The sequence below is a fragment of the Heterodontus francisci genome, chromosome 22, assembly GCF_036365525.1.
Source record: "Heterodontus francisci isolate sHetFra1 chromosome 22, sHetFra1.hap1, whole genome shotgun sequence".
Classification (NCBI taxonomy): domain Eukaryota; kingdom Metazoa; phylum Chordata; class Chondrichthyes; order Heterodontiformes; family Heterodontidae; genus Heterodontus; species Heterodontus francisci.
Genome location: NC_090392.1, coordinates 75000644 through 75016110, shown reverse-complemented (window position 1 = coordinate 75016110; position 15467 = coordinate 75000644). Strand labels below are relative to the sequence as shown.

General features: G+C 41.3%; 1 protein-coding gene across 2 annotated transcripts in view; it reads left to right on the top strand.

Moving 5' to 3' along the window:
- Positions 1-1055: 1055 nt before the first annotated feature.
- Positions 1056-15467, top strand: part of LOC137381450 (D(2) dopamine receptor B-like) — a 73303-nt gene continuing 58891 nt past the window's right edge. The window contains exon 1 of one of the 2 annotated variants that reach the window (XM_068054060.1): positions 1056-1193. In XM_068054060.1, the coding sequence (XP_067910161.1) occupies positions 1056-1193 (138 nt within the window). The remainder of the gene's footprint in view (positions 1194-15467) is intronic. The other variant, XM_068054061.1, reaches the window with a different exon arrangement.

Below are 15467 nucleotides of genomic sequence, written 5' to 3'. Positions count from 1 at the left end.
TTGATTAGGAGCCAAATTGAAATGAGTTTGCCCAGACCTAATCTAATCTTAATTTTGGGTGTCAACCATCACTCACTGGTAGCACTCTTGCATCTGGGTCAGAATGTTATAGGTTCAAGCCCCATTCCAGGGATTTGAGCAAATAATCTAGGCTGACATTCCAATGCTGTACTGAGGGAGTGCTGCACTGTCAGAGGAGCCATCTTTCAGATGAGATGTTAACCCAAGGCCCCATCTGCCCTCGCAGAAGGATGTAAAAGATGCCCAAGGCGATATTTTTGAAGAAGAGCTGGGGAGTTCTCCCTGGTATGTTGGCCAATAATTATCCTTCAGCCAACATTAATAAAACAGATTATCTGTTTGTGGGACCTTGCCTTGTGCAAATTAGCTGCCATGTTTCCTGCATTACATGACTGAGTGCACTTCAAAAAATGTACTTAATTAATTGTAAATGCTTTGGAAAGTCCTGTGACACTTTTCTTTCTTTAATGTGTGTGTATGTGAAAGTTCGCAGCAGAAAATTCCCCAGTGAACATTTATAACTCTTATATATCACCAGGATGGCTGGTGTGGGACATGCCAATAGTAAACTTGTGGGTGCTGTTTTGAAATTAAGGTGTATTGTTACAGCAGAGAAGAGGAGTTTTAAATCTGTACTTAACATAAGTAGTCGATGCAGCAAGTACAGAAAAGCTCTCCAGTCCTGATGTTCCTCCCCTTGAGGAGTAAAATATAATCAAAAAAAAAAATAGCAATTTCCGAATGCTGTCGCCTTAATGCTTCCCACTGAGCAAAATTGATATGGAAAAATCGATATGCATTAGAGTTAGCTTTTAAGAAAAATTACATTGTATTTTCCTCAGCTGACAGTTGTAGTTCATGGCATTACTGGAGATGTACTTTGACCTTAGCATAATGTCATAATTTTCTCAGGCGAGCATTGGGAGGGGGTGGGGGAGGGGAGGGGGAGGGGGTGGGGAGAGTGGGGGTGGGTGAAGGGAGGGAATGGAGAGGCAGGAGGTTGCATACAGCAACGGCTGTTGGAAGCATTTCCAATGCTTTTCAATGCCAGACTGGAATCTATGATCGCTTCAATCTCTCCCTGGGAGTCACAGGGAAAACACACGGAGGTTCTGATACAGGACAAGCAATTCTTCTCACTGCAGAACATCAGGCCAAGGACAGAAGAGAAGGTAAAAGATATTGTTGTAATGATACATTGTAAAATTCTCTTTAATTTCCATCTTCAGAGACATCTAGATGATGAGTGTGGTTTGAGGAACTGTGTTTTCAAAATGAGAAACTACCAAGAGATGTGGACAAGGTCACTATGTATCCTGTTATGGAAGGTGCAGCATGAATGGTTTATTTTTCATAAAGCACTATATCCTACTATGTACTATGTTTACGCCTTGTATGTCTGGTGCCCTCAGCATAGAAACTTGCAGGTTTTAAAGACGTTTGTTAAGTCTGTTGACAACTTTGTGAGCAGTCTTAGGGTGAAAGGTATTCAGAATGTACATGGGATGACATCACGACCTGTTTTGAAACAGTCTTGCTTGGATATTGAGGCCGCTACAATTCAATCTGAGCCTGGAGTTTAAAGGATAAAGTCCTATAAGAACTGGTAATATTCTGATGTTGTCACATAGTTAGTATATGCTTTGAGTCCTGTGATACCTCATGAGAAAGTGTCCGGTTATCTCAAAAAAAGCGTGACCTTGAATTTTTATAGGATATCTAGGATATCTCAAAGTGCTTCACGATGGATTCAGTTTAAGGCAAAGTGTAGTCACTATTGTTCTGTGGACAAACACAAGCCAATCGTGCAAAGCATAATCCCACAGGCAGCAATCAGGTAAATGACCACTTAATTGGTGTAGTTGTGTTTGAAGGAGGAACGTTGGCAAGGACACAAGGAAAACACCTTTCTCTTCTTCAAATAAAGTCAGGCGGTCTTTTACATCCACAGGAATCACCAGAATATGCAGGTGGGGCTTTGTTTTAATGTCTCATCTATAAGAAAGAGCACACCCTCAATATGACAATGAGCTGTTGGCCTAAATTAGATGTTCAGATTCTGGAATGAGGATTGAAACCACAATCATCTGATTTACTGGGAAGAGTAGTACCAGCTTGGTTAAGATGGCAAAGGCACAAGAAAGGAGGTCCCAGTTCCAAACCCAGTCTCTGCTAAATTGGGAAATAGCAATCCTAATGGCAGTTGAGAGGCTGCAATGGGCCTCAGTGGCATCAAGCTAAGGAGCAGCCTTCAATTTTTTGAGTGGAAAAATGAAAAACTATATTACTGTCCAAAGAAGGGAGATAAACTGATAGGGAAAACCGCTCTGGCTATATTTGGGGACCTCTTAATGGCTGGTGAAAATACAGTTAAAGTGTGTGAGTAGATGTAATATAAGAATGGAGAAGTAGAAATTATATAAAAACATTAGGATAAGAATGCTTAAAATAGCCACATGGAATTCCTCACACCATTATTTTGGCATTAATCCATTTAAATCAAACGGTTTATCGCCACTGCTAAAATAGCACTGGCAGGAATTTCAGCTAGCACAGTACGCTTTCATACAATGGTGTACCGGAGCGTAATTTGAAGAAGTAAAAGATTTGAGTTGAATTTCAAGTTCTGAACTCCTCGGTCTATCTTGCCTGTTTAGATTGTTTCCTGCATCCCAAAACAGTTGACGTCTGTCATATGTTAAAGTTTGTCAAGTTACTTGTAGAGAATGAGTTACTCACTGATCCTAATCCATCACCAGGGAGACAACACATATCCTTTAAATGAGTTGTGCCTTATCACATTGTCAAGAAGAATCTTCATCTTTAGCATTATCTTTCTGAGACACTTTCAACAGCCATTGCCAGCAGATGGTTTGTTTACAGTTACGAGCTACAGGTTTGCAAGCCAGCTATGCTTGCAAAATAAACTGGCCACTTTCTCTCTGCACTGATGTTTACTTCCGTCCGTTATTGACTGCCCATTGCTGTGCATTAACTGCCCGATGGTGTTGTAAGCTGTATCCAATTAGACTTTGCTGCTCCATGTGCATTGGTTTAAAATGACCTGTGTTGCACTCTTCCATGTAGGATCATAGAATCATTAAGCACAGAAGGAGGCCATTTGGCCCATCATGCCTGTGCCAGCTCTTTGAAAGAGCTACCTAATTATTTCCACTCCCCTGTTTTTTTCCCCATAGACCTGCAAACCTGTTCCCTTCAAGTATTTACCCAATTTCCTTTTGAAAGTTATTATTTAATCTGCTTCCACCACCCCATCAGGCAGTGCTTTCCAGATCATAACAACTCGCTGCATTAAAAAAAAACTCTCCTCGTCTCCTTCTGGCTCTTTTGCCAATTTCTCCATCTGCATGCCCATCATGGATCACTATAAGAACCAGGGAATGCAAAATATGTGTCAGCCTTGCTTCAGTAGCAGCACCCTCATCTCAGAGACAAAAGGTAGTGGATTCAAGCCCCAGTTCAGACACCTGAACACATAATCTAGATTGACAGTTCAGTGCAGTATTGAGGGAGGGCTGCCCTATTGACGGTGATGCATTTTGGATGACACTTTATTCCAGTGTCCCATCTGCCCTCTCAGGTGAACATAAAAGATCTTGCAACACTGTTCAAAAAAGAGGAGGGAAGCTGTCCTGGCCAAGGATTATCCCTAACCCAACACCACTGAAACATATCGAGGTAGAAATTGGTATGCAGTCTGCATGGTTTCTCAGGGGTAAAATGGGTGCAAAGCATTTTCAATATAGCAATGAGATTGCCTACACAGGTGTTGGTCCCACTGCAAAATTCGTGGGGCCCTTTCTTTAAAGCTTCCTGGACCGTCACCTAAAACAGTGGTTAGGCCCTTTAAATATGTAAATTAAGGGCCTAGCGCTTTTTGAACACATTAGCAGGGAAGCGTTGAGCCTGTCCTGCTCAGGATTCATTCAGTGGACCCAGTGCCTATCCAACAAAAAGTAAGGTCACTTATTTTTAGAAAACACTCCACCGGTGTCACACTCGACAACCTCTGCCCTCCCTCCATCTTCACTCCCCCAACTTCCAACTCACCCCATAGTCTGCTCCAATGCTCCTCTCCTGGAACTCACTTGAGGGCTGATACCAGCGAGGCAGTCTTGGGCAAGCTCCCTGTGGAGGTGCAAACAATGGCAGCAGCTCAGTATGGTTATGAGGCCCAAGGACCAATTCCCACTGATCCTCAGGACTCTCGGTAAGGGCAGCACGGGTCTGGGCCTAAACATAGGCCCACATAAAAAAGACAAGATAACAAGTAGATTTATCTCATGACTATTGTGAGGCCTTGCTGACCTCCAATTGGCTGCTATGTTTGCCTACATTTCAACAGCGATTACCCTTCAAAAGTACTTCATTTGCTATGAAGCGCTTTGAGACGTCCTGAGGTTGTGAAAAGGCTTATATAAATGGAGGTTCTTTTTTTAATTCATTCATGGGATGTGGGCATCGCTGGCTAGGCCAGCATTTATTGCCCATCCCTAATTGTCCTTGAGAAGGTGATGGTGAGCTGCCTTCTTGAACTGCTGCAGTCCATGTGGGGTAGGTACACCCACAGTGTTGTTAGGATGGGAGTTCCAAGATTTTGACCCAGTGACAGTGAAGGAAAAGTGATATAGTTCCAAGTCAGGATGGTGTGTGGCTTAGAGGGGAACTTGCAGGTGGTGGTGTTCCCATGCATTTGCTGCCTTTGTTCTTCCAGGTGGTCGAGGTCACATGTTTGGAAGGTGCTGACTAATGAGCCTTGGCATGTTGCTGTTCTTTCTAAAGGTTTAATATGCTCTAATTAGTAATACGTGGTATTCGGTCTGAGCTGCAGGCTCTATTAACTGGTATTCACAATATGGGATTTCAGAGTGCCACTTTGTTTGACGGCTATACAGGCAGGTGCTAGGGCACAGGGGAAAGGATACGCAATGGATCCAATTAGGAACAACAAGCACAGCAGATGGTGAATTATTGTATTCTTGTGCTACGCTCAAGTAAACAGCATTTACCATATGATAACTAACTGTGTCGAGACCTTGTACTAAGAAAACCATTATGCCATCAATGTTTCCATTTCTAACAGGTAAGGCTTTGACTGCATGTTGTGAGTGTCAATATGTGGCAGTCTGAGAGGTGGAGTGTGAGATAACACCCATGGCCACACATGCAGCGAGCTCCCTAATCTAAGCTATACTCCTTCCACAAAAGGAAAATACCGCAGATGCTGCAAATCTGAAATAAAGACATCTGAAAATGCTGGAAAACACACACTGGATTGTTGTAAGAACCCAACTAATATCCTTTAGGGAAGGAAGCCTGCTGTCCTGACTCCGATCTGGACTATGTGTGATTCCAGTCCCATGGTTGACTCATAACTGCCCTCTAAAGTGGTCAAGTGTGTCACTCAGTTTTATCAAGACTGCTATAAGAAGACGACAACCCACCACCACCTTCTCAGGGCGGCTAGAGATGGGCAATAAACGTTGGCCGTGGCAGCAACACCCAGATCCCAAGAATGTATTTAAACATTTTTTTTCCAAGTCCACTGTGTATGCACAGGATCACCGTTCTCCCACACTCCTTGGGACAGGCTTTGCTCTCTGTGTCCCAGCCAGCTAATTCAGTTAGTCAATAGCTTTCTCAGGGGAACAGCAACAACTCATCAATGTCCACTTTCCCCTATTAAAGATGGAAGAATTCACAAGCAGCATATTTTGAAAAGGAAAATATGCCAGAAGAAAGGACAGTTCATATATTTAAAATTTTGGATGGAAACAATCGCAATATCACCTACCTTTCATGCCAGCCTGGCAGCTCAATTGCAACTTTTGGCAGTCAAGTCTCAATATTAGATCCAGGAACCCTCAGCTTCTCTGTTAGATCGCAAGGTTCAAGCTCTGGCTAAAGCTTGTTGCTTTGGAGTCTGATTTCCTTGATATGAAAGCAAGTCTTATGATTGTAAATCGATCTCCTGCGCAACTGAGGGAATGTGAAATTCAACGTTGCCTTATTTACGCAGATTCTTGGCAGAAAACGGGTATGAAAATGGGTTTTATGCCTGCCCACCTTGGCAGCTGCTGACCCTGGTGAATTTTCCACGGAATACAGGAGGCCATTTAACCCTTCGAGCCTGTTCCACCATTCAATCAAATCATGGCTGATGTGCGACATAACTCCATATACCTGCCTTTGCCCCTTATCTCTTTATACCTTTTAACAAAAATCTATCATTTGCAGATTTAAAATTCACAACTGATCTAGCAAAAACTGCCATATGCAGAAGAGAGTTCCAAACTTCTACCACCCTTTGCGTGTAGAAATGTTTCCCAATTTCACTCCTGAATGGTCTGGCTCTAATTTTTAGATTCTAACCCCGAAGTCCTACATTTCTCAAACAGTGGAAATAGTTTCTCTCTATCTACCTTGTCATTTCCTTTAACATCTTGAAAACTTCAATCAAATTACAGCTCGTGCCCCAGGGATTCCCCTCTCTGCTGGGGAGCACTCCTCTAGTAATAGGTCGGCTTGAGCAGCTGCAACAATTGAGCAGGGTCGGTTATAATGTAATCAATCGACCCATCAACAGGAGGGATTTAAATTTTACATCCCCTCCCAGTCACCATAGCAATGTGAAACACCAGTTAAATGTAGGCATCCAATAACACTGAGGCAGCAATGGTGAGAAATATGGCATCTGATGTTATCCTGCCATTACTTTCCAATTTGAATACAACTGCCCATTGTTCGAAAACTAGGGCTCATGAGCTTGAAGTGCTAATTGACCTGAATTTAGCCTCGATAGGCATGATTAATAAATCCATATATAAAATACACCCAAATTTTTAAATTACTTTAAACAGCATTGTATTTGATCCTGAGCTGAGCTCAGCTGCTGAGCCCATACCTTTTTCATCACCAAGTCCGCCTACTTCCACCTCTGTAACATCCCCCCATCTCCACCCTGCAATAGCCCAGCTGCTGCTCAAACACTCATCCATGCATTTGTTAATTCCAACTCAACTATTCCAATGCTCTCTTGACCAGTCTGCAACCTTCCACCCTCCATATACGTGAGGTCATCCACACAAGGAGATATTTGGTCACCTCTCCTAATATGTCATTTTGTAGCTCAGTGTCAAGCTTTGTCTGATTACGCTCCTGTGAAGAGACTTGGGACATTTTTCTGCATTAAAGGCACTATGTAAATGTACGTTTTTGATGTTTGAAATGGAATATTTGCACACTATGTTCAGAATGCGTCATTTGAAAGATCATTCCAAAATACAATAAAAATCCTACCTGCTATACACAGAACAGTTTGATTAAGCTTTTCCTTCAAGACTGAGGTATAAGATCATTTTGCTCATGTACACTAAAAATAATTGCTTTTTAGCAGAATTGTATTTGGCCAGAAGTATTTGTCACACCTTTCAGACAAAACTGCTTCAGAGACTGTTTGGTTTCATTAATCATTAGTAGGTTACATTAAGTAGGACGACAAGTCACGGGAGATTCAAACATTTGGATCGAAATATCAGCTGGTAAAGAGACAATTCTCCAATTCAGAAAGCCATTAAAAATACCCAACAATTAACTTGCATTAGAAAGTCTTTTTACTCTGAAGTATTTCTGTCCTACCAATTTTCAGGAATTACTCAGGGCAAGTTCAAGTCATCCTCCGAGGTTCTCCCATTCCTGAGACTTCCACTTGTCTTAATCTGATGATACATCCCAGTGGAATTCAACTCGTGGGATTTTGGTTCCTTTAATTGTTTGGCAACAACAATACCAACACTTGGTCCTTTCTGGGGTATTTTAATTGATGGGTGTTTGTGTATGTGACAGATAATTGAAGATGATTGGTAAAAGAAGCAGAGGAGTGATGGAGAATTATTTTACACAGCGAGCTGTTGTGATCTGAAGTACACTGCTTGCTGGGTGGTGGAAGCCGATTCAGTAGTAACTTTCAAAAGGGAATTAGATATATACTTGAAAGCAAAATTTGTCGGGAAATGTGAAAAGAGCAAGCGAGTAGCACATGAGGAAAAGCTTTTTTTACACAATGAGTGGTTAGGATTTGGAATGCACTGTCCGATAGGGTGATGGATACAGATTCAGTCGTAGCCTTCAAAAGGGAATTGGATAAATACTAGAGGGAGAAAAAGTTGCAGGAATATGGGGAAAGAGTACAGGAGTGAGACTATCTGGATTGCTCTTCGAAAGGGCTGGTGCAGACTCAATGGGCTGAATGTTTCTTTCTGTGTTGTATGATTCTATGAAGAGACCAGAGGGCTCATTTCTCCCATTCGATAATCAAGCAAGTTCCAGGAGCCCATTGTTGTATTATTAGATGATCCTAATTACCTCATCACAATTATTTCATTTGTAACATGATAGACAAGTGATTGGTACGTTTCAGCTGTGGCTCAATGGAAGTACTGTCACCTCTCACTTAGAAGGATCATGACTTCAATGCTCACTCCAGACACTTGAGCACAAAATGTGGGCTGACATTCCAGTGCAGTACTGAGAGAGTGCTGCACTGTTAGAGGTGCCAGCTTTAAATTGAGATGTTAAATCAAGACCCATTTGCCCTCTAGGGTCAACATAAAAGATACTGTGGCACTATTTCAAAGAAAAACAGGGAAATTCCTCCTAGTGTCCTGGCCAGTTTTTATCCTCAACCAACATCACTAAAACAAATTATCTGGTCATTATCATATTACTGTTTGTGGAATCTTGCCATGCACAAATGGCTGTCAGGTTTCTTATTACAACAGCGACTGCACTTCAAAAAGTACTTAATTGCTGCAAAGCACTTTGGGATGCTCTGAAAGGCACTATAGAAATGCAATTCTTTCACCTTGAAATCTTGCATATTGTAGGAGTTTACTGACTTGTGTGAAAATTATATGAGATGGTTGTTTGCTTTGTATGCAGTTAAATTAAGTTCTATGTTAATTATTAAATGGCTTCAGGGATGATAATTTCTAGCTGGGCGCTGTTTATCTGTGAATTATCATTAACGTCTAGGACTTGGTGATAAACCAGTCATGCGCTTGTCGAGATGCAGATCAATGCAATTAAAGAGCTGATGAAAACACAACCCACTAATTTGGTGCTTTCATCCACTGAGGATGCCCAGTGCAGGCCAAGTTTTTGCTCGAGGTACAATGGTATCACCAACAGTTGGACAACTGTTCCAAAAATCAAATTTAGAATATTACTGTTACTACTGTGGAAACAAGCCTTACAGAGTAGGAAGGGTCCAGTTGCAAATCTCAGGTACGTGTTAAATTAGCTGATGCTTACTGAGGCTAGGCTTAGTGTTGCTACACTTCTTCAACACTTATAAAATCAGATAGGATTCATTCTCCTATTCAAAACCAGTAAATCCTGCTAGAAAGTGCAAGTGTGAGGAAAGGGTCAGACTCACCTGTGATGTCCGCTCACAGCCAAATAGCCTGCTGTAAATGTTACATACGAACAAACAAATGAGGAGGAGTAGGCCACTCAGCCCCTCGACTCTGCTCCGCCATTCAATAAGATCCTGGCTGATCTGATTGTAACCTCGACTCCACATTCCCACCTATCCCAGATAACCTTTCACCCCCTTGCTTATCAAGAATCTATCTGCCTCTGCCTTAAAAATATTTAAAGACTCTGCTTCCACTGCCTTTTGAGGAAGAGAATTCCAAAGACTTACAACCCTCAGAGAAAAAATAATTCTTCAACTCTGTCCTAAATAGTGACCCCTAGTTCTAGATTCTCCCACAAGAGGAAATATACTTTCCACATCCACCCTGTCAAGACCCTCAGTATCTTATATGTTTCAATCAAGTTGCCTCTTACTCTTCTCAACTCCAGTGGATACAAGCCTAGCCTGTCCAACCTTTCCTCATAAGACAACCCACCCATTCCAGGTATTAGTCTAGTAAACCTTCTCTAAACTGCTTCCAACACCTTTACATCCTTCCTTAAATAAATAGACCAATACTGTACACAGTACTCCAGATGTGGTCTCACCAATGCCCTGTATAACTGAAGCATAACTCCTTACTTTTGTATTCAATTCCCCTCACAATAAACAATAACATTCTATTAGCTTTCCTAATTACGTGCTGCAAACTAACCTTTTGCGATTCATGCACTGGGACACCCAGATCCCTCTGCAATCTCTCACCATTTAGATAATATGCTTCTTTTTTATTTTTCCTGACAAAATGGACAATTTCACATTTTCCCACATCATATTCCATTTGCCAGATCTTTGCCCACTCACTTAGCCTATCTATATCCATTTCTAGTCTCCTTATGTCCTCTTCACAACTTACTTTCCTACCAATCTTTGTGTCATTATAAAATTTAGCAACCATACCTTTGGTCCCTTCATCCAAGTCATTTATATAAATTGTAACAAGTTGAGGCCCCTGAACTGATACCTGCGGCACACTACTCATTACATCTTGCCAAACAGAAAATGACCCATTTATGCCAACACTCTGTTTCCTGTTAGCTAGCCAATCCTCTATCCATGCCAATATGTCACCCCCTACACCATGAGCTTTTATTTTCTGCAATAACCTTTGATATGGCACCTTATCAAATACCTTCTGGAAATCTGAGTACAGTACATCCACCAGTTCCCCTTTATCCACAGCACATGTTACTTCTTCAATAAACATGATTTCCCTTTCACAAAACCATGTTGACTCAGCCTGATTACCTTGAATTTTTCTAAGTACCCTGCTATAATGTCTTTAATAATAGCTTCTAACATTTTCCATATGACAGATGTTAAGCTAACTGGCCTGTTTCCTGCTTTCTATTTCCCTCCCTTTTTGACCACAGAGTTTAATTCATTATTTTCCCATCTAATGGAACTTTCCCCGAATCAAGGGAATTTTGGAAAATTAAAACCAACACATCAACTATCTCACTAGCCACGTCTTTTAGAACCCTAGGATGAAGTTCATCAGGACGTGGGGACTTGTCAGCCCACAGCTCCAACAATTCGCTCAGTACCACTTACCCCGGTGATTGTAATTTTCTTGAGTTTCTCCCTCCCTTCTATTTCCTGATTTACAGCTATTTCTGGACTGTTACTTGTATCCTCTATAGTGAAGACTGATGCAAAATACCTGTTCAATTCATCTGCCAGTTCCTAACTTTCCCTTATTTATTCCCCAGACTGACTTTCTGTAGGATCAACTCTCACTTTGATAACTCTTTTCTTTTTTAAATATCTACAGAAACTCTTACTATCTGTTTTTATATTTCCTGCTAGATTTCTTTTGTACTCTAATTTTTCCCTCTTTATCAATCTTTTAGTCATTCTTTGCTGTTTTTTATATTCTATCCAATCTTCTGACCTGCCACCCATCTTTGAGTGATTATATGCTTTTTCGTTAAGGTTGACACTATCTTAACTTTTTTAGTTAACCATGGATGGTGGGTCCTCCTCTTGGAATTTTTCTTCCTCATTGGAATGTATCTATTCTGTGTATTCTGAAATATCCCCTTAAATGTCTGCCACTGCATCTCTATTGACCTATTCCTTAACCTAATTTGCCAGTTCACTTTAGCTAGCTGTGCTTTCATGCCCTCATATTTGCCCTTGTTTAAGTGTAAAATACTAGTTTTGGACCCATTCTTCTCTCCCGCAAACTGAATGTAAAATTCAATCATATTATGAGCCCTGCTATCTAGAGGCGTCTTCACTATGAAGTCATCAATTAATCCTACTCGTTGCACAATACCAGGTCTAGTATAGCCTGCTCTCTGGTTGGTTCCAGAATGTGCTGTTCTAAGAAATTATTCCGAAAATATTCTATGAATTCCTCATCTAGGCTACCTTTGCCCATTTGATTCTTCCAGTCTTTATATAAATTAAAATATCCCATGATTATCGGTGTACCTTTCTGACAAGCTGCCATTATTTCTTCCTTTATACTCTGTCCTATCATGTGATTACTGTTCGGGGGCCTATACACCACTCCCACAAGTGACTTCTTACCTTTATCATTTCTCATCGCTACCCAAACCGCTTCTACGTGCTGCTTTCCTGAAATTAGGTCATCCCTCTCTAATGTGCTAATGGCATCATTAATTAACAGAGAGACCCCTCCACCTTTTCCTAGCTTCCTGTCATTTCTAAAAGTCATGTACCCTTCAATATTCAGGTCCTAATCTCTGACATCCTGCAGCCATGTCTTTGTAATGGCTATCAGATCGTATTTATTTATTTCTATTTGTGCTATCCGTTCATCTGTTTTGTTTTGAATACTATGTACATTCAGATACAGAGCCTTTAGTTTTGTCCTTTTATTATTTTTGTAACATTAAACCGAGGCCCCGTCTGCTCTCTCAGGTGGACATAAAAAGATCCCATGGCACAATTTTGAAGATGATCAGGGGCATTCTCCTCGGCATCCTGGACAACACTCATCTCTCACTACAAAAACACATTGCTGTATGAGGGATTTTTCTGTGCACAAATTGCCAGGTTTCCTGCATTGCAACAGTGACTACGCCCCAAAAGTACTTCACTGATCACGAAGGGTGCTATATAAATGCAAGGCTTCCTTTGTTTGATAATAATTGTCAAGGCCACCGCACAAAGATTGAATATTTTGTTGAGGTTGCAGACAGCAGCCTGCACTCCTGGATCTGTAACCCGGCATGAATCAGTACCTTCAGGAGAGATAAAGAGAAAACGGTGGGGGAGTTGCAATTTTACACATGGACAAATCTTCAGGTGCTGTCTGAATGACAGTTTGGTGCATTTGACATTTTCCACTTTGTTCAGAGATGGGTTTTTCTATAACAGACTGCCATAGTGCACAATGTTTTTTTTTCAATTGGAAAACCTTTGGTGAAGATTATTTGGGTCCATTGTGGGAACCCATCAGCACTAATAATTTAAAAAAAATCAGGAGCATACAATATTGAACCTTGAGGTAAAAGGGCAGTGTGCAAACTCAGTGTGCGTTTTTACTTGCAAGCAAAGTTATTTTCACTTCCACGTGTCTCAGTTGCTTATCAGCCAAAGGTCCCCTCCATGCTCATCAAATGAAAATATCAAAATGCCAGCAGATTTCTAGAGCATCCAAAAGCTTCTTTGCTGTTCATATTATGTGAACATTGTTTGGAAATGACACCAGCAAACAGTGCCTGGAATGATGCAGAGCCATCATTGAGTGAGAGAGTCATGTACTGTGTGCTAATTTCCATGGGAATTTTACCAGCTTCTCATCCCAGCTGGTGCTATGCATCAAGGCGAAACTGAAATCCCACAGGATAAATAAAAATAATTAATGTCCTCTGTAAGGGACCAATTATGGATTCCAACCTACTCCCAAATGTTTCAAGCATCTTAACTATTTGTAAGTCAATTAAATTGATGCTAGGAAATGTTTCTTTTTTATCCTTTGTTTGATTGAGAGACCCGAGGTGAAAGGCCGAAGGTCATTGTAAAGGGTAGCACCAGGTTTAAAAACAGGAGAGAAACCGAGATAAATCACAAAGTAATGTTTGGGCTTTAAAAGCCTGTCCAGATTAAATGCATTGACCAGCAGTAAATTAATTCAGCTCAGCTGTAACATAAAAAACTCGATAATATGGTGGCACTGATGTAGTGTCTCAAAGGAATCCACAGTGACAGGATATGGAAGCTCCCTTTCCCTATTACACGCAATGTCAGCAGCAAGTACTCCCTTGTGCCAGTGCCTCAACACTCTGCCAGGAATGTGCCTCAACAGTGGCTCGGACCAAATCCCCTCTCCTGTGTCAAAGCTGCATTATCAATTTGCTTTAGCAGCCATAAGTCTGGTCTCTCTCAGTGTGATTAGTGCTAATTAGTGCCATGTTACAAGAAGCTCAGTTGAATCATTGGCATAGGAATTGGGCTGATGCCCAGATTCTAAGGAACTGTCAACCATGAAGGCGAGGAAACTATCGCCCCACCTGGCTCAGTCATACAAAAACCCAAGTCGCAGAGCTGAAAGGACAGTTTTCTTACCAACTGCTGCACCCAGTCTCCCTCAGGATGTATCCCAAAACAGACAAGGGCTAAAAATCTCCATGGCAAGAAAGAAGAAACAGAAAGCAAGGTAGGACAATCTTTTAAATCATTATCATGTATATGATTGTTTATAATTCATCTCGCAGATACTTTTAACGAAAACAACGCTTGAATTTATATAGCCCATCCCATCAAAAGTGGTAAAACATTTCAAGCACTTCACAGGTGCAATTATCAGACATAACTTGACATCAAGGCACATAAGGAGATATTAGGTCAGGTGACCAAAAGCTTCATCAAAGAGGTAGGTATTAAAGGAGAAGAGAGAGGTAAAGAGGTAGTAAGGTTTAGGGAGGGAATTTCAGAGCTTAGGGCCACTGATGGTGGTGTGATGGATATCAGCCAGAAATGGAGGAATGCAGAGATCTTGGAGGGTTGTGGGGCTGACGAAGGTTATAGAGATAGGGAGGGGTGAGGCCAGGGAGGGCTTTTGAACACAGGGATGAGAATTTTAAATTTGAGATGTTCCCAGACCTGGAGCCAATTTAGGTCAGTGAGCTTGTGCAGGATAGAATACAGAGAACAGAGTTTTGGATGAGTTTCAGTTTATGGAGGATGCAAGATAGGAGGTTGGTTGCGAAAGCTATGATGGATGAAAGCTAGAATCTACAATGCCTGTGTAAATCAGCTTTGTAAATAGTGACAAGGTTTAGAGAAACCAGGCCTGCTTTAAGCACTGGCAGGGGATGGGGAAGGAGGGGTCATACACTGGAGATTCCCTTCATTCAGTTCTAAGGGATACCATCGCATAAGCTGTCAAAAATAAGGACTATTTTCCAACTTCATGCTCCCAGTGGGGAGCCTTGCCTGCAAGAAACCCATATTGGAAATTTGGGATTTTCTGTTTTATGTTCCAGTGGGAAAGGCTCCCTACTGGGAGTGTGGAGTCCGGGAGAAAAAAAGCCTCGGTAAGAAATAAATTCCCGTCCCTGTGAACAATCTGGTATGCATAGGAGAAGCACAATGCTTAACGACAAAATGATGCACAATGAAAAGGATACAGCATGAGTGTCTGAAGAAGAACAAGGAGACAGAGCAAAAGGATAAATACAAGGGTCCCAAATATTCTTCCCTTTCAAAGCTTAATTTGCGTGCACACTGTTTTATCCTTATTTATCTCCAACTACTTATCAAAGGTTTTTCAATTAATCACTTAATACTTTTTACGCCCTGGGCATCCTGTAATTTGTAATCCCATTTTGTACTGCGAGATGCTTTTACTTTGTAGAACAGCATATTTTCCATTTATCTTTCCCCTGTACCAGTTTTCACTGGTATCAGAAAAGTAATTGTCTGATCACGGGAAGCACACATCAAAAATGCAGCAAAGCATATGACACAA